The following is a 25,600-nucleotide window of genomic DNA, read 5'->3' on the forward strand; positions in this document are numbered from 1 at the left end:
GCATTTAACGCAGTACATTTTAAATATAAGAAAAATATTTTTTTAATATAAAATGGAAGTCATTGATTTGTCATGGAATATCGGAAAAACCAAAAGATACAACAACAAGCTTTTGCCAAGAAGCATTCGAGGAATCATCGTCGGAAAGTCTGGTTGCGGAAAAACAACCTTACTGCTCAATTTATTGCTTAGGACTGGATGGTTGGATTATAACCACTTGCAAGTCTTTGGCAAATCCCTTTTCCAACCCGAATACAAAATACTCAAAAAAGCATTTGAGAAGAAACTACCAAAAGAACTCATTCTACAATTATTCAACATTCAAAGCCAAATTGAAAAGCTAAACTCCAGTCCTGAAGACGTCATTGATGAAATATCAAAAGAATGGGACGGAGAAACAGACATGGAATGCCAATTTTTCGAAAGTGAAGAAGACGTGCTAGAACCTGAATCCTTAAACTCAACCAAAAACAATTTGATGATCTTTGACGATTTGCAACTCACCAAACAAAACAAATGCGAAAAATATTACATCCGAGGAAGACACTCCAACGTGGACTGCTTTTACCTCTCTCAAAACTATTTCTTACTCCCAAGACAAACCATTAGAGAAAATGCCAACTTTATTTGCCTCTTTCCTCAGGACGATAAAAACATCAACCACATTTATCAAGATCACGTTTCCAGCGACATGAAGAAAGAAGAATTTAAAAAGTTTTGCAAGTATTGCTGGTCTCAACCTCACGGATTTGCTGTCATTGATTTGTCCTCCAAAAAAGACCATGGAAAATACCGAAGCGGGTTGGACGATTTTTATTTTCCAAACGTATAAAAAACATGTCTGGATTTTATTTGCTTGCTAAATCTAAAAAAGATCTTCCCACCGTATCAAACAGCTCCATCAAAACATACTTTGAAAGACCCATCGAGCTGGATTTAAACAAACAGTACGAAATGGCTCTTGTAGGACTTGAAACCTATCGAAGCTATCCCAACATCACCTCTAAAAATAACGTTTTCAGATACAGCCCAAACGCTGGATCGAACAGTTACACCATCTACATTCAAGAAGGATCCTACGAAATCAACCAGCTCAACGAGTACCTTCAAAATGAAATGCAAAAACAAACAGGAAACTTGTACAGAGTAGACGGAGTCACCATTACAGCAAACGAGTCTTCGTTAAAAGCTGCATTAAAATTTGGAAAGCCTACAGCAACGACAAAATACTGGGTTGATTTCAACGTCAATAACAGCATAGGTTCGCTCCTCGGATTCGATAGAAACGAATACACCTACGTCGAAAAAAGAGAAGACCCTGTCGACCCTAATAAAGTCACAAGCGTCATCGACACTTACGAGTCTGAAAACATCGTGAGAATTGAAGAAACTGCAGTCATTCGAGTCACCAACGACATTATCGGCTCGTCTTATTTAGACGGAAGAACAACAAACGACATTTACTCCTTCTACCCACAAGTTGAACCCGGAACCAAAATTGTTGAAAAACCTTTTCACCTCATTTAACTTCCCATCGTTGTCAGCAAAATTTCAAGAATGGAAACACAAATCGTTGATCAAGATGATCATTTGATCGATTTTAGAGGAGAAGACATCATTGTCAGATACCACATCAGAGAAAAAATCTCATCCACTCTACACGATCTTTTCTCCGGAAGCGCTTTCAGTCGATGAAAAAAAATTTTCCTTTTCTATTAAAAATGTATCAAAAGATCAGTCTCAACATTTCGAAAGGTCAAGCCGACAAAATTAAAAAAGCGTTGCATGATAAAACTGCAACCAGCATAAAACTCACTCATCAAGACTTGAACGGCGAACATGTTCTTGCTGTCACGCAAACCCAACTCAACCAAATTGCAAAAGCCTATAAAGCTGGAAAAGGTGTCACCCTCAAACTCAGCAAAAAACAACTCATGCACAACGCAAAAGTAGAAGGTGGATTCATCGGTGCCCTTTTACCTTTACTAGGAATGATCGGAAGTACCATCGCTACAAAAGTCGTCCCTGCTCTTGCCACTGGACTACTCTCTGGTGTTGGAGCCTCTGCCGGTTCTGCCATGGTCGACAAAATCGCTGGACGCGGCATCGTTTACTTAAAAAAAGACGGAAAAGGACTAAAATTATCCAGATTAGGATCAGGTATATACCTAAACCATTGGAATGGAAACACTCAAGGCGATGGGCTCTACATTAAAAATTCGAAGAATAAAAAAGCATACAATCGGATTGGCTCTGGAGAAAAAGAACAATTCTCCGGTCTTGGCTTACTGCTCGGTCCCAATTCACCCTTCAATAGCATACCCATTTTAGGCTCCATTTTGTAAAGAATTCATCCCATTTTTTATCCAACAAGAATAAAGAATGGATTATAGAAAATACACCTTTATCGTTCCTATTTCTCCTTCAGACGAAATCATTAACGTCTCTCCCACATACACATCCAACACGCTCGAAAAAGAAACGATTTTGAAACCCGATACAACTGATCAGACTTACGCACCAAATCCAATTTCTTATCGTCGCTCTCTTCTCCAAACTTAAAACTCTCACTAATAACACCGCTTGTCTCCATTGAAAATATCAACATCCCTTTCTCTAAACACACTCTAAATTCCGATGTCGGCTTTACCATCTAACACATTTCGCTAAACCGAATAGCCGAAACTCTTCTCTTTGAACAAAAAGAATAGCGCTCACTCAAACTCACGCTTTGAACGCTTTCCGTCGCCACCTTAATATTATACACAAACTGGTCTAAAGTTCTCACGGCGATTTCCAAACTTCCCGCACTCAAAATCGACAAAGTCAACTCGCTTCCATTTTTCACCGCTTTAAACACCTTGCTCACATAACTCTCAACACCTACATGCAACGATTCCTCAAATTCAAACACGTACTCATCAAAACGATCTGAAAAAAGATTCACCTCAAACATTAAATTTATCGTTGTTTTTGTTCTCACACTTATACCTTCTTTACTTATTCGCAAACACACCATCCTCATATTTTTGAACAAAAGATCAAACAACGCTTTCACTTCACCTGCATTCTTTGTTCGCGCTATAAACATTTTTAAGAAGAAAAGAAATTTTTAAATCACATCTTAAGAAAATTGAACTTCTTTAAAAATTTAATTTGAAACAAATTCTTCGAATTTTTAGGCATCTTAAAAGGTACACAAATAACATGATTATTTTTATACTTCTTCTTGAAAAAACATAAAAAACGTTTGCATCCTTAAGTTTCTCTACAAAAACACGTTCACTCACGCATCCTTAAGTATGGAAAAGTATCAATGAGCCAGAACCCGCATTTTTCATCTACTTACAATTGAATACTAAAGTGTAATTTACACCATTGTGTAAATTACACTTTAGTATTCACAAACATAGTATTCATAAACATATTTGATTACTAAATTGTAATTTACGCCGTCGTGCACAGTAATGCAAACAGGAAGAAAAGAGAAAATCGGTTCTATAGCTGATCCTGCAAGCAAATGTGTATACTGTAAATTTACATCTATCACTTCTAATCATCAAAATCTACGAAGGGGATGTTGTACACCGACGTAGTCTTCTTCGTGTGCGCAACATTTGCTTTTTAGGAATCCTTTAAATCAAGTTTAAATTTTTTGTGTTACTTGAATTTGGCTGCTAATTTAATTTTGGCAGAATAACAAACTAAGATTCATTTTACTTTGGCGAATCTTTTTAACCTCTAGCTTTACCCACATGGATTTGCTTGATTAATGTCTTTGAAAGAAAGGAATCTCCTTTTCCTTTGTAAAGGAAAAAGATTTTTTATATGAATTTTTTTAAATTTATATTTGAATTAGAGCCACTGATTACCACTTTTGAAATCGTTTCAACGAGAATATTGATGCATTTGAGTTTGAATTAGATAACAGGAGCTCAATAAAAATTTTCACAAAGTTTGAAGCCAAATGTCCCTCTCCCAATTTTTTTTTTACTTGCAATATTTTCTAGTTTACTAAAAATTTTATTTTTTTTAAGTTTTGACACTTTTTATGATTTTTAGAACTTATTTAAAAGATGAGATCGAAGGAAGAAAAACTATGAAATAGAATTTACGAATTCTATTTAGCGAATCAATCTAGTGGCAAAAAACTCACACTAGATCCATTTAAAGCCAAAAAATTCAAAGACGGACCATCCATAAAATAATCAAGCGCGCTGAAATACGCTGAAAACTAAGTCAAGTATTATTTCCCACAAAAAGAAAAGGAAACCAAAGCGAACGGAGGCTCAATGGGAGTGAATTCTGTTGCAATAGGCTCATATTGAAAACTTCAAGCTTCAAGCATCGTTAATCGTGAATCATGAACGACGAGTGTTATCCCACTTTGGGTCATAGAAATATCAACGAAAATTTTGAAAAAACTTTACTCAAGCGACATCGCAGAAACTTCTGCCAACGTAAATTATTGAAGAATTGCTAAGTTTGAGTACAAGAGTCTCGTTTGGCTGCGTTTTTCTGACAAATATGTGTCACAGCCCTATTACGCCCCGAGATGTCTAGTGTGAGGGTGGCGTTTTCCTTTTTAACGTTTCAAGTTATTTATTTAGTTTAATGTTTAATGTTTAGTTTGTTATTGTTTAGTTGATAAAATTAAGGGTAAGGGTAAGAGGAAGAGGATGGTTGGGTTTAGGGTTATGTGGATTAGGTATATGGAGGTTGGGAACGAGGTTGATGGTCTGAGGAGTACTTGGTTAGGTAAGGGCGAGGTTTGAGGATAGTTTGGTTATTAATGGGCAAGGTTTAATCTAAAAGGGCTAAACTTATAATCGCCGTCCTCAGTATATTCTTAATATAATAAAACTCAACAAATGTTATATTAATGATTAATGGTTAGCACTCTTATATTTATAACTTTTATATAATACAAATAATATTTTCTTACGCTTCTAGCAGTGTTTTATATTGTTTATATCAATTACTCCTCTTTCTTTTATATCTTCTTTAATTAAATCTCTTGGTTATTCTCCAACAATCAATATTAAAATCTTCTTCTTTTCTTCTTTTATTCAATTTCTTATTATAAACTGCTTATTCATTAAAGTACTCTTCTTATCACAAAATTCTTTCTCTTCTTTAAAATCCTCTTTAAATCTCTTAAAAACTCTTTTCTCTTAAAGTTCTCTTTTAAATCTCTTCTTCTAAAGAGACGACGGTACTCATCAGTCGCTCTAATCTCTATCTCTCTTTGCAAATCTCTCAACTAACTCTCATAACTCTAAGACTCCTTCTTTTTTTGAGCTTTTATAGTTTTTTTGCTTGTTTTCCAGTTACGATATCTTTTATGGCAGGTTGATGAGTCTTCATGTTTACGTTTTTCCTCAGTTGTTTTTAACTTTTCTTCTTACCGTTTTTTTTTTATCGTTTACTTACGTGATAGATCGGTGAATCATAGTGTACAGGTCTTTTCTGATAGTTGTTTTGACTTTTCTGATTGTCGCTTTATCGTTTACGAATCTTCACGTTTACGTCATTTCTCAGTTGTTGTTTTTAACATAATTCTTTTTTGCTTTATCATTTATTTATTTGAAGAGTGTACGAGTCATCTTGAGTGTGTCTTTTCCGATCGTTGTTTTTAACTTTTCTTTTTTTCGCTTTACGAATTTTCGCGTTTACGTATTTTCTCAGTTGTATTTAACTTTTCTTCTAGCGCTTTATCACTTATTTATGTGAAGAGTTGGTGAATCATCTTGTGTATATTTTTTATCGATCGTCGTTTTTATTTTAGTTCTCCCTCCTCACACTAGCAATTAATCATGACATCTACTTGGAGCAATGTTTCAAAAAGCGACTGGTTCCTTTTATAGAAGAGAATCATTCTGATAACCAATATCTACTCTGGCCCCATTTGTCAAGTGCCCATAACATCAAAACGGTGGTTTCTTACTATGACGAGAAAAGCATTAGCTCTGTGACCAGAATGGAAAGGGATAGCCGCCGAGAGAAATTTCGGACCCTGGGGAAGTTTTCTTAACGGACCCTCATTATGATCAATTAGATACCCAAGACCACTAGAAGCGTATTCTGGTCATTGAAAATTAAAAATGAAAATTAATTAAATCTTTTAAAAGTCAATGCTATTTAATTCTTTTAAAAGTTATTTTAAAAAATTATTGGTACACACACGGGGCCCCGGGAATCTTCCCTGTCCACCCCCCTCTCGGCGGCCATATGGATTAGTGAATCCATTTTTTTGTAAAAAACTGAATTCCGGATTTTCGGAATTACAGGAGATGAAATCCGGAATTCCGGTTTAATTCCGGAATTATTATAGAAGAATTTAAAAAATATAAAGAAAAGAAAGTACATTATTTTTTAACATAAATGTATTTAGTTCAAAACAATAAAATTAAAACAAATTACAAAATAAGGAAATATTTCATATTAAAATTTTTTTGAACTACATAAATAAAATTGCAAAATGAAAGTTCAATTTTCATTTTGATTTTTGAAAAAGCTTCTTAAAAAGCACAAAGTATCCAATGTTTTGTCGTTGAGCCTTGATCGAATTTTTGTTGAAAATGCTCCTGCAGCGGAAAAAGCGCGCTCTGACTCAAAACTAGTTGGTGGAATTGTTAATAAACTTTTGTAAAGATCTTCCAAAAGCATTCCGCGGGATCCCACTTCATCCCAAAATTTCATTTCACTGCGAATTTCGGAATGAATCGATGATTTTTGTAGAACTTTTGACCGTGATTCCGAGAGTGATTCCTTTATCTTTTGCTGAAGAATTTCCTGCAAGGATAACTGAGTTTCCAATGATTCGATAGGTTTATCGTCATCCATTTTAGTAGACTCAGATACTGTCGGGTCTATTTCTAATGCTACTTCACCACTAAGTCTTTGGATTACGGATATAATAATTTTGGTTATTTCAGTTTTCGAGCGACGCAAAATGTTCTTGTGAATTTTGGTTTTACCCCCATTATGAAAATATTGAAGAACATCGGATACCACAGTTCTTCTTCGATTAATTTGAACTTCAAACTCTTTTTTCATTTCACGGCTAATTTCTTCATTCTCATCAAAATTTTCTAACACAAACGTAAATGTTGCATCCGCAGAAAGTAAATTTGCATCAGCACGGCATAACGCGTCTACGGTTAATTTTATAGGCTTCAAATTTCTAGAAACTGTAGATATTATATTCCATTCTGAATCATTCAAAAATGTATCCGCTTTGATATCAATTATTGCCTTTTTTATTGAACTTTTCAAAAGATTAAAACGTTCTAACATGGACATCAGGCTACTCCATCTAGTCTTCGAATCAAGCAATAGCTGCAATTCCTTTCCATGATCTTCCTTCCCATGTTTTTGCAACACTTCATTTTTTAAAGGGGAACGTCGAAACATTCGAACAATTACCCGAACTTTCATGATTACATTTCGCAATGTAAACTTTTCAGTAATTTCTACATCACATTCATTTCTCGTCCCCACTTGCATTCCTTCATCATCACTTAAATCTTCTTCATCAGAGTCCAGATCTAGGACACTCTCATAATCATCTTCATCTACCTCTTTCTCTGTTTGTTTGTAGATCACATTTACAATTGCAATCTGAATTGCATGAGCAAAACACAAAATTTGTTCACATGGTAATAATCTACCCGCTTTTTGCATCATAGAAGCACCATCAGTTACAATACACGAAATATCGTTCCTTATATTTAACTGAAATGATTCTAACTTGTCCTCTAACAATTTTACACAATTTTCAGCCGCAAATCGACCATTAATTGGAGAAAGACCCAAATTCCAGATATTTTTTGACCCATAAACGTTAACATCCATATAACGTCTATTTCGAGAGGACGTCCACTCGTCCAATGTTAGACTAAAGCATAAATTCTTTTTTAATTGATTAATTTCAGCAATTTGCAATTGTTTAATTTTTTTAGTATAATCCATCACGACTTTCTGTATGCTGGTGGGTGATTTTGGAATATCACCGAATCCACTCATTGTTAAACATTTTCTTAAATCGTTTGACGTACAAAAAACACGAAACGGTAAACCATCAGAAGCAATCATTCTAGCTACTACGGCAGGAAAAGTTTCATCTTTTTTTGACTTGAAAAAATCAATGATCGTGTTCGTTTTTCTGGTTGTGCTCACAACACTATCGTTACTGTCAGATGTAGAAGCTGTTGTATTTTCATCAAACTTTCGCTTGTTCAAAACTGTGTTGTGTTTAGAACGAAGATGTGTGTGCATGGGAGTTGTACATCCACCCAATATCTTTAAAACTTGCTTGCATTGCATGCATTTCGCCACCTGATTTTTTTTCCCTCGTAGAAAATATTTCCACACAGAATTTGATGAGCTTTTTTTTGAAATGTCCATAAAAGTTTCTTCAGATTTATCTACCATACTTGGGTTGGGATTTAAAACAATAACAATGTAAGTCTACAAAGTTTTTGAAACATAAAATTAATATAATGACTTACTTTGTCTGCTCTGCATACAATTTAATTTCTTAATGTTAATATTTCATTAAAAAAAAATTTTTTAATGCATTTGCAGTAGCCTAAGCCTACTAAAATTTAAATTTTTTGAATTTATAACAATGAAAGTACACAATGCTGCCATCTATAGTAAAAGTTCTTCTAAATTCGAAATTCTAAAAATTTCAAAAAAAAACTTTTGTTTTGTTTTTATATCATGTATTTATTCCGTTTTAAAAATTTTAATTTTTATTACTAAAAACTGTTGTATTATACTACTGAGGATGACAACTTTGTTGTTGAAAAACGTTTTTAGTAATAAAAATTAAAATTTTTAGAACGGAAGAAATACATAATATAAAAACAAAATAAAAGTTTTTTTTGAAATTTTTATAAAAACAGTTCAAAATAACTTCAAAAATAAAATAAGAATTAAATAATCGAACTTCTAAATTCGAAAAATCCGGAATTTGCGTTTTTGAATTCCGGATTTTTAAAAATTCAAAATATGACGGAATTTCGGAATTCCGAAATTCCGAAATCCGGATTTGGATCCACTAATATGGATAGATCGCCAAATTTTCAAACTTCACCCAATTGAGGATTTTTGGAGTATTCTGAAAGGAACTCTGTACGCAAACTACTGGCAAGCAAAAGAATCTAACCAACTACGTACTAAAATTAACTATTGTCACAAGAAAATTGATATTAACACCTTCAAGTCAACTCGTCTTCTAAAAGGAAGAGCTTTATAAATTATATAATAATTTAGAACAAGTTCAGCCAGTAAAAGATTTCAAACTCCAAATTTTTTAATTATTCTAAAAAGTGAATCTATTTTTTTCTCTTTTGCGCTTATGTTTTTATTTTATTTTAATTTCTTAAGTAACATTTTTTTTGAAGAATTTTCTTTTGGGACTTTTTAATTTACTGAATTAGTAAATTATAACATGTAAATTAGTAGTGATAAATAGTTAGTAGCAGTTATGTTAAAAGTGACAGTAATAATTTAATAATTGTAAAGGAGCATGTTGAAAATGATATTTATGATTTAATTATTGTAAGTGGGTGTTGTTAAATGTGGCATTTTAAATCTAACTATAGTTATTATTGTTAATGGATAATTTATTGGTGCGTACTCTCCACAGACCTCTTTTTTATTACATATTCTATTGGTGCAGCAGCATAGACACTTATATTTTGTACTAGTTTAAATACATAGTCTCTCCAAAGGATCAATTTTCAATCGAGATTTTACAAGTTATATTATAAAGTATTGTAGCAAGTTGCCTAAAAATCATGCCAATATGCCATTCATTAAATCATTTATTATTCACTCAATCTAATTGAGTTAATTAAATAAGTTATAACCTCTGTTAACTGTTTAAGATAGAAATCATTGGCTTTTTTGAGTCTATTGTATCATCATTGGAAAGTTAATTCCTATTTTTATTGCTCTTTTCAAGAACGAGGCAAAATCAAATAAAAGCACAACTTTTTTTTTTTCAACATCTTTCTTTTCTGTTTACTCTTAAAATCATCTATTATAAAATGGTTATTACAGATATGACTAAATTTATTATACAAAGATTTGGATCCTTTAAAGGAAAATCGTGAAAAGAATAACCATTTCTGTTCACAAATCTACTTTTACAATTATAGCTTGAGCAAGAAATAGCCATATTTATTATTTGATATTTTAAGTATCATATAAGACTACTAATTATAGGAAGATGTAGCCAACTATATACCGTTACAAGTTATAAGTTTCCAAAATTGTTTTGAAGCTGAATCAAAAGTAACAATATTGCTAAAAACTTGAGTTACAAATTATATATAAATTCAAAATTTATAAATACTCCTGTCTGTTATTATCCTTTTTTTTTTTGTAAAGCTTATATCCACAAATGTATATATATTAAAAAAATACTACAGCAACAATACTTTGTCATATACTGTTTCTTCTTCCTTTAATTATTTCTTTTTTATAAGATTAAAAGTAGCATATAAGGCACTTTTAATCTACAATTACAAAAGTATAAAATAATACAGTAACATTTCACAAAATCTCAATTTCACCAACTTTAAACATTTTCTAATCAAATTGATAAAAAGATCTGTTGGTTATTTTTTTGATACTCCGCGATTTTTTGCTGGCAAAATAATTTTCTTCACAACAGCAACACGAATTAGACATCTAAAAATTTGGATGCACTTTACTGGTAAACTGAAGTGATTTTAAGGTGTTATTTTTATTATGCCTAGATAATAATAGAGGATGGTTGCTTCACGGCAGTATGAAAATGGAGCATCGTTAACGCTTATAGAAAGTTCGTTGAGATTTGCAAATTAATCACAAGATACTGTAAAAAAAAAATAATTCTATTACACCATTAAAAAATTTGATTTCCTGACCTGTATTATTTTTTTTTGAAAAAAATAAAATAAAATAAACCTTTTTAGAAAAAACAGTACAATGTATAAGATATAAAAAACGGGCAAGGTTTTCCTTGAAAAATCACGTTTTAACTGTAAGGCCATAACAGTTAAAATATTATTGATGATATAATATCCAAACTATAAAAAATAGTTTCTTGAATTTAACATGTGAAATTAAATTTTTCTTTTTGATTTTGTTTTTACATATGTCATATATATAAAAATTTATGATCGCTTCTCCCCCTCCATCACACTTCCTTAAAAAACACTTTAGCATACTAATAACAGTTTTTGAGAGTCCAGAAAATTATTAAAATATGCATTTATTTATTTATTTTTACTACTTTTGAACTTCAAATGAACAACCATGAAGTAAACTGTTATTTACATACAAATAATAGCGTTTTTAATGAGATGGCTGCCGAAGCTCAAGCTAATGTACAACGAGCTGTTGAACAAATGCTGGAGACCATTGAAAAAGAAAAATTGCGTCCAATATTGGTTTGTTTTATTTTATGTTTACAGTTAAAAATTGGAAGTGCACATTTTCATGCTCCAGATATTTCTTTAAATCATTCAGTGACATTTTATTTAGAGAGAAGCACATTTAGGAAGTGCTAAGTGTTGTGAAGATAAGTTTGCATCAAAAGAACAATTAGAGCAGTGTATGCATCATACATTTCAACCTGCCCATAATATACAAAACGTCATTAGCAATGAGCTTAATCAATTGCAGGTATCTCCAGTGTATTTTTAAATGATAGTTTTTAACATAAAAGTGTAAATTACTATTTGAAAATTTTATGTTTATTTTTCTAGATTAACTTCTAGAATAATAATTTATGGAATTTTTGTTTTAGGATCGTCTTAGTCGTTGTGCACAACAGTGTCAAGATACTGTCCAAGATAAATTATCAAATAACTATTCTGCTAGTGATATTTCACACTTACAAAAAGAATTAGATATCTGTGTTGTGAAGTGCTGTGATAATCATATAAAACTTATTCCTAAAATAATGAATAGAATTTATGAATCATTAAAACAGTTTGAAACAATTTAAACCATTGTTTCTTAACTGGTGGTTTCTTAACTTTTATTAAACTTTTTATAATAAAAGCTATTTTAAATATCATTGGATTGATTTTTTGTATACTGTTACATAAAAACAACTATTGTGTGAAGTGCAGTTAAATAAATTTTTGTACAAGTCTTAACAAATAGATATCTTATTACACACACTAAAATGTTTTTATGTCAGTAATTTTGTGTTTTTTCATTCTTGTTTTCTCTAATTAAAATAATAATAACAATTTTTTTAATTGTTCTTTTCTTCGATTATTATCTCTTAGTGTTGTCCATTGTATAAATTTTTATAATACTTCTTTCTTTTCTACTCTGTTATCTAAACATATGGCTTAAGTATTTTAGGTTAGCAGTAATAATGATATTTATTTTATTTTGATGTTTCTACTATAAGTGTTTTATTCTGATTGTTCTTGTAGATTTAAAGTTGTTTTCTCAAATTAATTTTATTTTATTTTAAGTAATTATTTCAAGTTTGTTATTATTATACCTAAATGTCTGAGAAGAAAAGTCAACGAACAAAAGGAAATACAAAGGTAATGCTCTTTAAAGTATACAAAGTTAAAATGTTGTCCAAGGTTTGGAAGGCCTCAATATGTTTTGGACCTCTATTCTCTTTATTCTTCTTTAGCCTTCATCTTCTAGAGGCTTAGACTTCCAGCGTCCTGCATGTATGTAACAGAAATAGAGTTTATTTGAGGTTCAATATAATCAAATAGTTCCTAATTTATTTGTTTAGATTGAGTTTGAGTTAAAAAAAAATTTATTCTGAAAAATTAGTTTCATATATTAGTTTTTTATTTTCACTATTACAATAAAAAGTTTGTCTAAGTTTTTTGAAATAGTGAAAATAAAAATTTCTAAAAAATAAGAAGAAAAGATATGCTTACATTATTTTTATGAAATTGTTGCAAGAACCATCTGTATTTTTGATGTATTTAAATATACAGATACTTCTTGCAAAGGACCATTAATGGCATAAGATTTATTGTATCTCATCAATTACTGACATTCTTGAAGCTCAACAACCCATGTTTTAAAGATTTTCAACAACCCATTCAACAACCCATATTTTAAAGATTTTCTTGAGAAATGTACAGGGTGGGGTTGCTTAGAAAATCAAATGCAATATACTTATCTTTTTTCAATAGCCATGTAACTGATATCAATATAGCTTTAATAGATGTTTGTAGGGGCATTAAGAAACATTTTATTCAATATGGCCACTTTTGTTGTATGTAATAGCCTGCACACAGCATCTAAAGGTATTACAACTGTTCAAGTATATATATATATATATATATATATATATATATATATATATATATATATATATATATATATATATATATATATATATATATATATATATATAGTAAATATTTTTTACAAATTATTTTCTGATAGAGTAATGACACTAGCAATAATTCAGAGATATGATATGTGATATTTTCTAAAACTTTTTTAAAGTCAACAAATTAAAGTCTTAAATAATGTATTTTAGTCAGCAGATGACTGTTAATGTTATGTTAAAGAGAATTATATATATATATATATATATAATTTCATTTGACTTCTATGATATTGCATGCTTGTTCGGAATTAGGTTCTTGTACCTATTTTCGTATTTTCAAATGGAATTTTACTAGTAATAGGAATTCTCAAACATTCTTCTTATGAGAATCCCTATTACTAGTTAAACAAATTGTTATGGCAGCAGTTAGTAGAGTGTTGCACAATGAGTATTGATAATAATTTGTTGGTATGCCACTAACTAGCTTTGTAAATGCACAATTAGTGATAAAATGTTTATTACATATTGCATTGTGTGCATGTTGTATGTAATACTAAGTTTATGAGATCTTGATAGGTGGAAACTTACCTTCCTTAAGACACTAAAAGAAAGGTAAAACACTTAAAGAGAAATTTGCAATCACTGTTGAAAAGACTGATGAGTTCTTGCACAAGTTCAGAATATCAATCAGGGCAAGCCAAACTGCCAAGCTAAGCTGGCAGGTCTTAAAGAAAAATGTAAACAGGAAGTCTGCAATGTAAATTTTATTAGAGGCAGCTTTCTTTTTTAAGCTGGATGATTTGATATTGTCTATGCAGGTACAGATAAAATTATTACAACCCTAGTAGATTACAAATTTCATCTGACTAAGAGAAGAAGAGGCAAGATATCATGGCTGGACTGGATACTACTCTTGAAAAAAACAATATAAAGGCAGAGAGAGAAAGAAACTAGTGGCCAAGTGCATTCAGTAGCAGTTATTTCAAGATTGATTGATTGCAAAGGCAATGTTAGATTCCAGTAGCACCAGTTCTACATCTGCTTCTGAAGATTTAAGGAAGATCTAAAGAAATTCAGGAAGCGATTTAAGGGTTCTTGTGACAAAGTAGGACAGCAGACATCAGTCCAGGAATAGCAGTAATGCTAAACAGGAGTAATTTGTCTGACCATAATACACTTTATGCATATTTGTAATTTTCTTTTTGTAACTGCTTTATTTGCATTTGACAAAAACTTTCAATGTGTTTCACCATGATTTTAGTATGTCACCATGATGTAAATATATGCTAATTATGCATTATTAATCAAATTAACCACATTTTCGTGTTTGGTTATTTAACACAAAGGAAAAAGATGGCAAAGACATGCCATCAAACCAAATCAACTTTGTCCTCAAGTTTCTTTGGCAAATGACACTTCCTAACTTCACTTCCAAACATTCCCATGCTCTCTTAGAAGGTATGGAACTACCAAATAGCTTCTTCTTAGTAGACCCAGATGAATGGTATGAGCAAGAGGATTTTAAGCACACAGCAGCAGTCATAAAGGAATTTAAGGTTGTCAATGACAATGTTAAGCAAGAGGTAACACTGATACAAGAATTGAGTGGTATTTTGACATAAAATGAGGAGCAGTTTCAGTTCATGTTACAAGTTGTTTAGAAGAGTGGCTCCCAGTTTCCAGATGTCTTGAAGCAAACTCTTGAAGCAAAGAGCAGCTGGTGCGATGAAGGCCAACAACAGAACAATCAATGCAAGATATAGAGTTCATCTGACAGAGACTGTTTAAAAGAGTGACAATATTAGTTACATTAAAAGACTAAAATTACATTTGGTTACTAAAAATTTAAAATGGTTTCATTGAATTTATGGTCATGACTTACAAACTTGCTTAATGCTAGTTTTGTGGAATTTTTAACATTTTATGAAACTTAAATGCAATTGAGCTACCTAAGAATTTGAGGTGTTATTGCTTAACATAAATTCTGTTCTAGATATTTCTTACTAAAACATGATCAACTTCTTTTCTACTTTCTGAAACAGATGATGTTCAAATCAGAGTCATAACTGAATTACATTGTCATGTAACTGTGAGTGATTACAGAGAGATTAATTATCCCACACAACAGTTGAAGATCACTTAAAATGTCTTGAACTCATTAAGAAGCTCAAAAGTTAGCCTCGTGATTTTTTTATATAACAAATTAAACTAATTTTTTTGAAATGTATCACTGCAGATGAAAAATGGGTTGTCTATAATAGCATTAATTGAAAATAATCATGGTCTAGACATGATAAACCAGTGCAAACCACAGCTAAAGTATGAAAATTATGTCAGTTTGGTTAAATTACTATAGCATTTAGCATTTTGAGCTGCATCTAAACTACCAAACAATCAATTCAGATGTTTACTGTGAACAACAAATGACACTAAACAAAGCAATAAAAAAGGGCAGAGTTGTAGAGATTGTGTGCCAACATGATTATATTTAGCCATATAAAAGTTTAATGTCATTTGTAAATTTACTTGAAAATGTTGCACAACCAAAGGTCAAAGAATGGGCCTCAAGGCTTTTGCAATTGGTCTTTAGCCTTCCAAGCCCTGTGAAAAAGTCTACATTTTTGACATTTACATAACTAGAGACTTTTTTACTTTTGAGTAATGTTATTTAAAAAAAAAGAAAAAAGATAAAATGCTACTACTGTTTGCAGCAGTAGTAATATTTTATCTTTTTTTTTGTATAGCACAAACAATATTATTATCAATTTTTTAAAATTTTATTAACTAAGTCCTTAAACCAAATCTTTTAACCAAAAATATTTTATAAGATTTTCAATTGATGATAATTTATCAAAAATTGTTGATGTATTGACTAAATTTTTTAAGTTTTTTTTTAGTCAAATGATGAACATTACTTCATATCTTCTTATTTTCTTTTTCTTTTTTTTAAATTATCTTTTAGCCATCTAGTAGTAGTCGAGCAGCGCAGTTTTTGCAACAAGATGGCCTAGTTGGCTTTATTGGATTTACTGGAATAGCCGGAAATGTATTATCTCAAATAACTGATGATTCAATGCTTGATGGAGAGTTAAAAATACTTGCAAGAAAGATGTCTAAAAGAGACACAATTACAAAATTAAAAGTTTGCATTTCATTTTTTTTTCCTCTTCTGCTATTTATATATTTCATTCTCGAGGTTTTGATGAACACTTTATATTAATCATAGGCTAGTGTTAGCAGAATTGATTCTTCTTTTAAATTTTAGGCTATTCAAGAATTTACTACTTTTTGTAAAGAAAAGAATAGCAACGATATCAACTCAGTACTGATAATATGGCCGCGAATATTTAATAAACTTTCTCTAGTAAGAATTTAAACCTTTTTCTCCACTTTACCCTCATTTTATCCACTCATTTTTTCACTCCTCATTTTAGTGCATAAAGGTTTACTTTTAATGATTTAAAAAAAAAGCATGAAACAAAAAAAGGACTTGTAAATGTGTAAGAGAAAATTAGCATGACAAAAAATTTGATCATATAACTTCTTATAGTTAGGTAAGTATACTTAGTCCCTTATTATCTAAATATTGTTTTACACAAAATAGATAAAAGACAAGCCATCTTTTGATTGCCATCCACTAATATTTTTGTTCAGATTAATAAAAAAATCTTGAGTAGCAGATTGCGTTAATAGATTAGTGAAAGTAAATTTAGCAAGTTAAAGTTAACTTCTATAAAAAATTAATGTATAATATTTTAGGACTTTGATCATCGTATCAGAGAAGCTACCCAACAGGCCCACTATGAAGTTGCAGCAAGAGCTGGTCGAAATCTTGGTCCTTATTTAAAAATTGTTATGCCCTGTTGGCTAATAACTATGTTTGACCCTTATATTCCTACTTCTTTAATTGCTCAAAAGTCATTTAATGAGACTTTCCCAAAGGAAAAAAAAAATGATGTTTTATTATTTTGTCGAAAAGACATTCTTCAGGTAAATTTTTATTTTCTAGTTGAAAAGTTATTAAAAACATTTTTACTCTGCAAAATCTTTTTAATAGTCAAGTAAATCTTAAATGTTTTTCTCTAGGTTTTATTTAAATAAAAATTGTAACATTTAAAGAAAAAAAAAATGACAGAGTTTATATAATAAATTATAAAATATATACAATAAATTGTAATATCCATACAAAGTAAATATGTATAAATTGTAATAATTGTATAAAAAGTTATATTTACTTTAAAAGTAATATTTATATAATATTAATTATATAATAAGTTTATATAATATAAAAATATTTTTACATTATACTTTTTATATATTATAATATACTTATAAATATGTTATCTATTTGATATTACATATCTATTATGTAATATTTAATATGTTTATTATGTAATAATAATATTAGTAATATTTACATTATAAAAATTTTATTTTCCACGTAAATATGTGTAATATTTTAAAACTATAGCTTAGATTTATAATTTGACAGTTTTTTTTCCAAGTCTGTAAAATTTTATGTACATTTTTTAACTGCAGCTGTGTAATTGTAAGTTAATGCTTGCATTAATCAATCAGATGTTTTTATGTTTTTTTTTTTTTTTTTAATTATTTATTTGTTATCTATAGGAAGTGAAAAAGTTAATTGTTTTTAACATTTAAGTTTTTCAGCCTCTTTTTGAAAGTTTCTTTTATTATTAGACCTTGTGCAACAACATTCTGAAAGAAACATTAGATACATTAAGTGATCCAAAGTAAGTCCATCCAGCATTATAATAGCCTTCATGTTTTTTTTATACATGCAAGTTTAAAAGTTTTTAAAATATACTTTTTTGACGAGTGTTGAATATCAATAGAAAATGTTGTTCAAAAGTCATTTGTTAATAAAAATTAATGAAAATGACCACAAAAAAAACAATTCTCCAGTTATTTTATTGATTGATTCAAAATGTCACTAAAAGATAATTCAAAAAAGTTTAAAACAGGTCTTCTGAATTTATTAGATTTTGTTTTCAGTCTTAAAGTAGTTAGTTTCTTTAGGTTTTATATTTGTACAATGAATTTCAGCAAATATTTCTTTGATTGTTGACAAACATTATGTCTCAGTGTGTATATACTTATGAAAAATTCTATATCAAATTGAATATATCAAATTCTATATCAAGTGAATTATAGCAGTAAAGACTAAATGGTAGGCCTATAATGAAGTACTTTTTTTGGTTTATTATCTATTGCTTGAGAAACTTTTATAAATTCATGAACAATTCTAAACAAATTGCCCATGAATGATGCTAAGTTAAAGCTTGCAAAGTTCCTTTTTTTGACTAAGAACAGATTCATAAACACTAATCCCAGTCTTTTAGTCTATGGTTGTCTCGGCAACATATAGGTATGGATTTTTTCTAGATCTCACATTCATGCTTTCGCTTTAAAATCTTCAATTAAAATTCTAAAAATGAAACTACAAAGTTTAAACCTCTGTTTTAAAATTTGCAAGGTTTGGAGGACATTCTCAGTATAAGTGGCTTCATACTTTTATAATTACTATTGCTTCATGTTTTTATATATTATTATTTCATGATTTTATAATTATTATTACTTCATGCTTTTATAATTATTATTACTTCATGCTTTTACAATTATTATTATTTCATGCTTTTATAATTATTACTTCATGCTTTTACATATTATTGTTAAGCTAAAAAATGTTTTACTGCTTTAGAATGTCAGTTGCTCTCTCATTTCACTTGTACTGTACTTTGACTTCAAATTACAGTTGAGTTTTGATGTTTTTCTTCAACAGATAGCTTGTGTTCTGAATACAGAATTAAGTACAATCTGTTTCTCAATAAGGACCAGTTTCTCTTCCCCAATGATGGTATGGGAATATTCCTGATTTAATTCTTGAGTAAATACTTTGAATAATCTGAGAGAGATTTAACTTTAGAGTAAAGTTCTTTTCCAATTTTAGTTACAGACTAGCTGGAATACCTGTTGCAGTTGCACCAGGTTTTCCAGCTATTAGAGATAAAACTTTACTACTAATCAGAAATGCAACTGTAGCTATGTAGTCATGTTTTTGGAAACTAAATCACACTGTGGTATTGTATCTTTTTTGCAACAAACAAATCGATAAATTACAATAATCTTCTCTCCAAACAAAAACCTGTCTTTACAAATTTTCTTGTTCATTTATGTAGTTTACTTTTCCAAAATATCCCTCAAAAATTGTCATAAAAAACTGTTGACACATATTTATAATTATTTGGTTTTCACTGGTAAAAACTATTAAAATTATTAGCTCTGTAATCACCTCCTCGCCAGGGGCAAAATTTGGTGAGGATCAGATCAAAACTGTGGATTTCTATAAAGAACACATACACTAGTGTGGCAAATAAATGTATTAAAAAAATTTTTTTTTTTTTCTTATGCTCTCAACCTTTTATATGGTTCCATTTAATGAAAAAATGATATTGGGAAGTTTTGGATACATATTATTGATGATTAGGGGTTGCTTAATCCATTTATTTAATTTTGCAAGGCTGCTTGAACCCACATTTTTCATATTTTATCATATATCATTTCTATTTTACTAATTAAGTTGAAAATGTTATCAATATTTTATATGTATATATTTTATATGTTATCAATATTTTATATGTAATATGACAGAATTGTCACACTCTGTTTTGATACTACTTCAAACAACACAGGCCAAAGTGGGAATAACTTTTTGTTCTCCTGGTGCTATGCACCAAGCATGATGGATGGCAAAAGCACTACACTCTATTAAAATCTACTTGTTTCAACATCAATTTCATTTTAAAAAAAATGAAAAGAAGAATCTTCTACGACTTTTGATTTTTTCAATAGTAATTTACATGGAACATTGGTTTTGGGCTCCTATCTCTTCATCTGCTCCTCATAATGACCTGACACTGTTCTGGAAATGGAAGCATTTTAAAATGTTTGACAAAGAAGTGGCTGAATCTGTCATGACGTTGATAACCAAACTAAAGAAAAAATTTTGATTGCACATGAAAAGCCAACCACAAAAACCCTGCTAAAAAGGTATAAAGGTAAATGATTAATGGATAAAGTTGTACGCATGAACTTAGATGATATTGTAACAAAGAGATCAAAATATGCATTTGAATTGCTTGGAATAAATTGGACATTTATGAAGAAACATTACCAGAACAAGTGGAGAATAATAACCAAATACCTGGATGCACATAAAATTATAATTTTATGAGTGTTGTGAATGACAAAGCGGTGAAACATATTTCAGATTACACAAAAATCTTGACAAAAGATGAAACTCAATTGCAATATATTTTAAAAACTGTGGAAGAGTATCAACATCAAATTGATGTTGGATAATGATGTTCACTGGAAGCATCATTCTCTTCAAAAGAAAAAGGATCATTGAGTATCACTGAAAAATACTTTTTTTCCAATGTATGATTAATTAGAAAAATATAGAAAATCTTTCATTAAATATTTTCTATTTTGATATTCAGTTTTTGATTATAGAATCATAATTTGCAGAAGTAATATTGTAAAGTTATTCAAATTTATGCAGCAAAGAATGATCTTTTTCAAAAGGTTTTCAAAAAGTTGGAAAAGAGTTAATTATTAAAGTTTAAAAAAAAAAAGCCCACCCTATTTTTTTGCATTCATTATTTACTCTGATACACAATGCATAGTGTACAGTGAATAGATTAAAATTTCAATGAATCAACATTTGGTAGATCATTTTAGTATAAATAACAAATTGAATTTTCCTTTTTTGAATAAATATATTTTGGAATTTTGTTTATCAAAAAGCATTTCCATTTTTATATTGTTTTTAGAACTACTCCTCTTGAAGAAAGAGAAGCAAAATATATTCGGGTTGTTTCAAGTTCATTACTTGCATTTGATTTCTTCATAAAAAATATTGATTCAAAGCTTTATGAAGAAACAATACAGTTGGTGACTGCTGAGAAGAACTTTTGGAAGTATTCTAAACATAGCTCTGGGTTGGTAAGATAATTTTTGTAATTTGAGTTTAAGATAATTTATTTTAACCTATAAAGTAGTTTAGTGAAATAGTTTAGTGAAAAAGAGAAATTCCCAGAATTTTATAGAGACACAAGTTAGAAAAACTGAGGAGAAAAAAATCATTTTATTAATAAGTTATATCAAAATAATGAACAGGTGTACTTAATATGAAATAGAAACTAAATGGATTTACATCAAATCCATTAAATGCAGACACATTTACATTCAAAAAGATAAAAAAACAATTTTACTTTTAGCTTGTTTTCATCCTTTATTGTAGAAAAAGGTTACTTCTTTAGATAAGCAGTTATAATCATATTATTTGGGATTACTCTCAAACTTTTTGTAAATCTGCCTAATCTACTTCACTTTACTAACATAATGCACTTCATTTGAAATATAAGATTTGTATGATAGATAATAAAGGATATATAAAATGCCTAATATGCAGGTATTTTTTGAAAATTTAGATGTCTTTAATTAAAAGTTTTATTAAAAAACTAATGTTTTTTAATGCGCTTTCTATGTAATAAACAATCAGTATTGTAAAATTATTAATATATCTGTGTAATATAAATGAATTATCAACTTTTCACATTTTATATCCTATATAATGTTTTATACTTTTTATATTTTTGTATTGTAAAATGTGTTAGGTTCATTTTTAACATTTAGATACGTTCTTCATTTTACACCTTTATTTTAACTTGTTGTAAGTTCTCAGTTATGAATGAATGTATATTAAAGTTAGCTACCACTCTACTCACTTCATTTGATGAACAAGAATCAATTGTTGTTCAGCCATTATGGGATTTAGTTTTGATTTTTATTTCAAAGTTTCAGGTATGTTCTTAGCTACTGATAATATTATATGTATTAGGTTTGATTTCTTCTTTTGTACAGTTTGATTACTTTTTTTATATTGACTTTAAGTGTTTTATGCTGATTATTTATAAACTTATTTTATTTTTATAAAAGTTATATTTGCTTTGCCTTAGTTTTTCAAATTTTACAAATTTAATCAAATGTTGTATAAGCAAAAACTTAAATGATTTTTACTATAGCTATTCTATTATTTATATTTTTCTATATAACATCAGGGATGGTGGAACCATGTGAATGTTAGAAAAGCTGTTTTTCCAAAGTTTTGGAAAATGCTTAAGAATTGTGGTTATGGCAACATTAGTATAATTTATCCAAATTTGATTTTGTTTGTAAGCCAACTTCCAAATGAGGTAAAAAGTTGTTAAAAATTTCTTTTCTTTTTATTCAAAAAACAAAATTTTATATTTTTTTGAATTTGAAGATCATAGACTTAACAATAGCACAAACATAAAACAAACCAAAAAACTGCTCGGAACTCTCAAGGATGTCAATGTGTATTTAATTTCAAGAATCTCAGAATGATGAAGTTGCACTATTTCAACAGATTTATCTACAAGATTTCAATTGGATTTATTAGGGCAATTTAGGCAGCTAGTCCATATAATTGAAGATCTTCTTTCTTTTTCACATAAATAAAACAAAGAGAGGTTTTTATACTAATAAACCTCAGTTTTAAATTTTGAAATTATAGCAAAAGGTTTTTGTTTGTTATATATATATATATATATATATATATATATATATATATATATATATATATATATATATATATGTATATATATATATATATGTATATATATATATATGTATATATATATATATATGTATATATATATATATATATAGTATATATATATATATATGTATATATATATATATGTATATATATATACACTGCTGTTCATGGAAGTTAGGACAATGGAGATTTTTTCAAAAAAGCAATTCTTTCAATTAATTTTCTAATTGTTTCTTTCTGACTATTAATCCATTCCTGTTCTAAATTGTTCCATATATGAGATTTTGATGTTGGACATATAGTTCTAATTTTTCTATCCAGTTCATCCCATAGTAAATCAATGGGGTTGAGGTCTGGGCTTTGGGGAGGTCAGGTCATAACATGTAATACATTTTCAGCTTTTTTTAATTCTAAATAATTTCTACATAACAATTCAGTATGTTTAGGGTCATTATCATGCATCAGAATAAAGTTATCTCCAATTAATTGAAGTCCCGAAGGGATCGCACTTGTTTCCAGGATATCTCTATAATGTTCTTTTCTCATTATACCATCGATTATACGCAAATCTCCCACTCATCCAGAGAGAAACAACCCCAAACTATCACGGAGCCTTCACCATGTTTTACTGTTGGAACCAGACATTGAGTTTTTCTTCCGCAGATCTTCTGATGTAAACTCTTCGCTTATTTCCGAAAACTTCAAATTTTGACTCCAGAGTACTTGTTTCCATTCACCAATCGTCCTATTTTTGTGGAACTGTGCCCAACGGAATCTCTTCTGTTGATTACCTTTTCGTAGATATGGTTTTCGGATAGTAACACGACCATGCAAATTAGCTTTTTGTAACCTTCGTTTGGTTGTACTGACAGAAACTTTTCTTTCTTGATCACAGTTGAAAATAGCTATTATTTGTGGAGCAGTTAACATTCGATTACGTTTACTGATAACTTTTATACGACAGTCATCAGTTTTTGTTGTTATGCGAGAAGGACCTGGATGATTTCTGTCTTCCAAACTTCCAGATTCTCGATATCGATGAATTGTATAGCTAACTGTTGATTTACTAAGATTTAATTTTTCAGCTACTTTTCTAACTGTATAGTCTTCTTAAAACAAAGTGAGTATTGCTGCCCTTTTTTCTACACTTGTTGCTTACCTTTATGCATATTTATTTCAATATTTTGAATTTACACTAAAAAAAATAAGTTTAATTATACCTTTAAACTTCTGCACTTGAAATTTTTAAAACACTAACACAAAATACACAAAATATCTGCATATAAAAACTCAGTAAACAATAGAAATACTAGTTAAATGACAAACTTAAAAGATTTGAATCGATAATGTAAAATACAGGTTCATACATGAATTTAATATGTTTCTGGGTTCTCTGTTTATTAATTTAAAATTTTTTTACTTTTTTACTGATTTTTATTTGTGTGTACAATTTATGTTATTTTAATGTATTTACATTAAAATAACTTAATTTAGAATTTTTTTGTACAAATTTTATTTAACTTGATTTATTTTTATATAAACATAAATTTTACTAACATAAGTTAATAATTTTATAACGTTATTACATTTTAATATTGTTCTTTTGAAAAAAAATTTGTTGTCCTAACTTCCATGAGCAGCAGTGTATATATATATATATATATATATATATATATATATATATATATATATATATATATATATATATATATATATATATATATATATATATATATATATATATATATATATATATATATATATATATATATATATATATATATATATATATGTAAACCTTTTGATTAACATACTTAATCTTTCCAGCAAATACATGTTATTTAAATGTAGATAATTTAGCTAATAATGCATACTATATGTAGCCTGGCCAGTGATATCAGTTGGCATAGTGTTAAGTAATGGATTTGATATATATACACCTTGTACAGAAAGTTTAAACGCACTTGTTTTTTTGTAAGTTATGGTAAGTTTGGACTTGTGCAAAAGGAAAATCTGATGCATGGTCTTCCTTATTTGTTGTTTTTTTTTCTAAGCCAATTATTAATTAAGAAAAAAACACAACTTTGAAAGAAAAAAAACACAAAATCTTTTCTGAAATGTAATATCAAACACAAGAAATCAAAAAATTGATGAGAAGAAAGTGCAATAAAGTTTAAACGCACTTATTAATTTTTTGTCATGAAAATATGCTAATATGGGATATGACCCCCGTTGTTTTTGATACATGCTTGTAATTGGGTTGGGATTGATTCAATAAGATTTTCAATCATCTTGATTGGTATTTCAAGCATCTCCATATGCCAACAGAGCCACCACCTTTTTGATACGGCTGTGTATGTGTTGCTTCAAATATTTTTTCGTATTTTTGAGACGAACAAATCTCTTGTTTTTTCTGTTGATAATTTCAAAATTCGATTCATCGCAAAAGATAACTACTTTCCATTGTTCCACTGAATAATTTAAACGCTCTTTGCAAGATTTTTTTCGTTTTAGACGATCGGTTAACAACAACATAGGCTTTCTTACAGCATGAAAAGAATTTATTTCTTTTTTGCATAATAACTTATTTATGGTCGAATGACTAC

General features: G+C 29.2%; 2 protein-coding genes across 7 annotated transcripts in view; both read left to right on the top strand.

Moving 5' to 3' along the window:
• Window positions 1–10,804: 10,804 nt before the first annotated feature.
• LOC145180253 (TIM double twin CX3C motif protein-like) lies at window positions 10,805–12,077 on the top strand. The gene is made up of 3 exons (XM_090081540.1): window positions 10,805–11,450; window positions 11,545–11,685; window positions 11,810–12,077. Exons 1-3 carry the CDS (start codon window positions 11,307–11,309, stop codon window positions 12,008–12,010), a joined length of 486 nt encoding a protein of 161 aa, XP_089937666.1. The 5' UTR covers window positions 10,805–11,306; the 3' UTR covers window positions 12,011–12,077.
• Window positions 12,078–12,419: 342 nt separating this feature from the next.
• LOC145202271 (E3 ubiquitin-protein ligase listerin-like) overlaps window positions 12,420–25,600 on the top strand; it is a 28,341-nt gene continuing 15,160 nt past the window's right edge. For 3 of the 6 annotated variants that reach the window (XM_090081533.1, XM_090081534.1, XM_090081537.1), the window contains exons 1-8: window positions 12,423–12,569; window positions 16,290–16,469; window positions 16,593–16,691; window positions 17,087–17,317; window positions 18,029–18,081; window positions 21,184–21,355; window positions 22,049–22,216; window positions 22,474–22,608. In XM_090081533.1, the coding sequence (XP_089937659.1) occupies window positions 12,528–12,569; window positions 16,290–16,469; window positions 16,593–16,691; window positions 17,087–17,317; window positions 18,029–18,081; window positions 21,184–21,355; window positions 22,049–22,216; window positions 22,474–22,608 (1,080 nt within the window). In that variant the 5' untranslated portion in view covers window positions 12,423–12,527. Of the gene's footprint in view, window positions 12,570–12,664; window positions 12,705–16,289; window positions 16,470–16,592; window positions 16,692–17,086; window positions 17,318–18,028; window positions 18,082–21,183; window positions 21,356–22,048; window positions 22,217–22,473; window positions 22,609–25,600 lie in introns of all 6 variants that reach the window. The other 3 variants (XR_016450646.1, XM_090081536.1, XM_090081535.1) reach the window with 2 other exon arrangements.

Source organism: Hydra viridissima, unplaced genomic scaffold (genome assembly GCF_058129835.1).
Source record: "Hydra viridissima isolate aposymbiotic clone 2 unplaced genomic scaffold, HvirCarnegie_v1 scaffold_3, whole genome shotgun sequence".
Taxonomy (NCBI): Eukaryota; Metazoa; Cnidaria; class Hydrozoa; order Anthoathecata; family Hydridae; genus Hydra; species Hydra viridissima.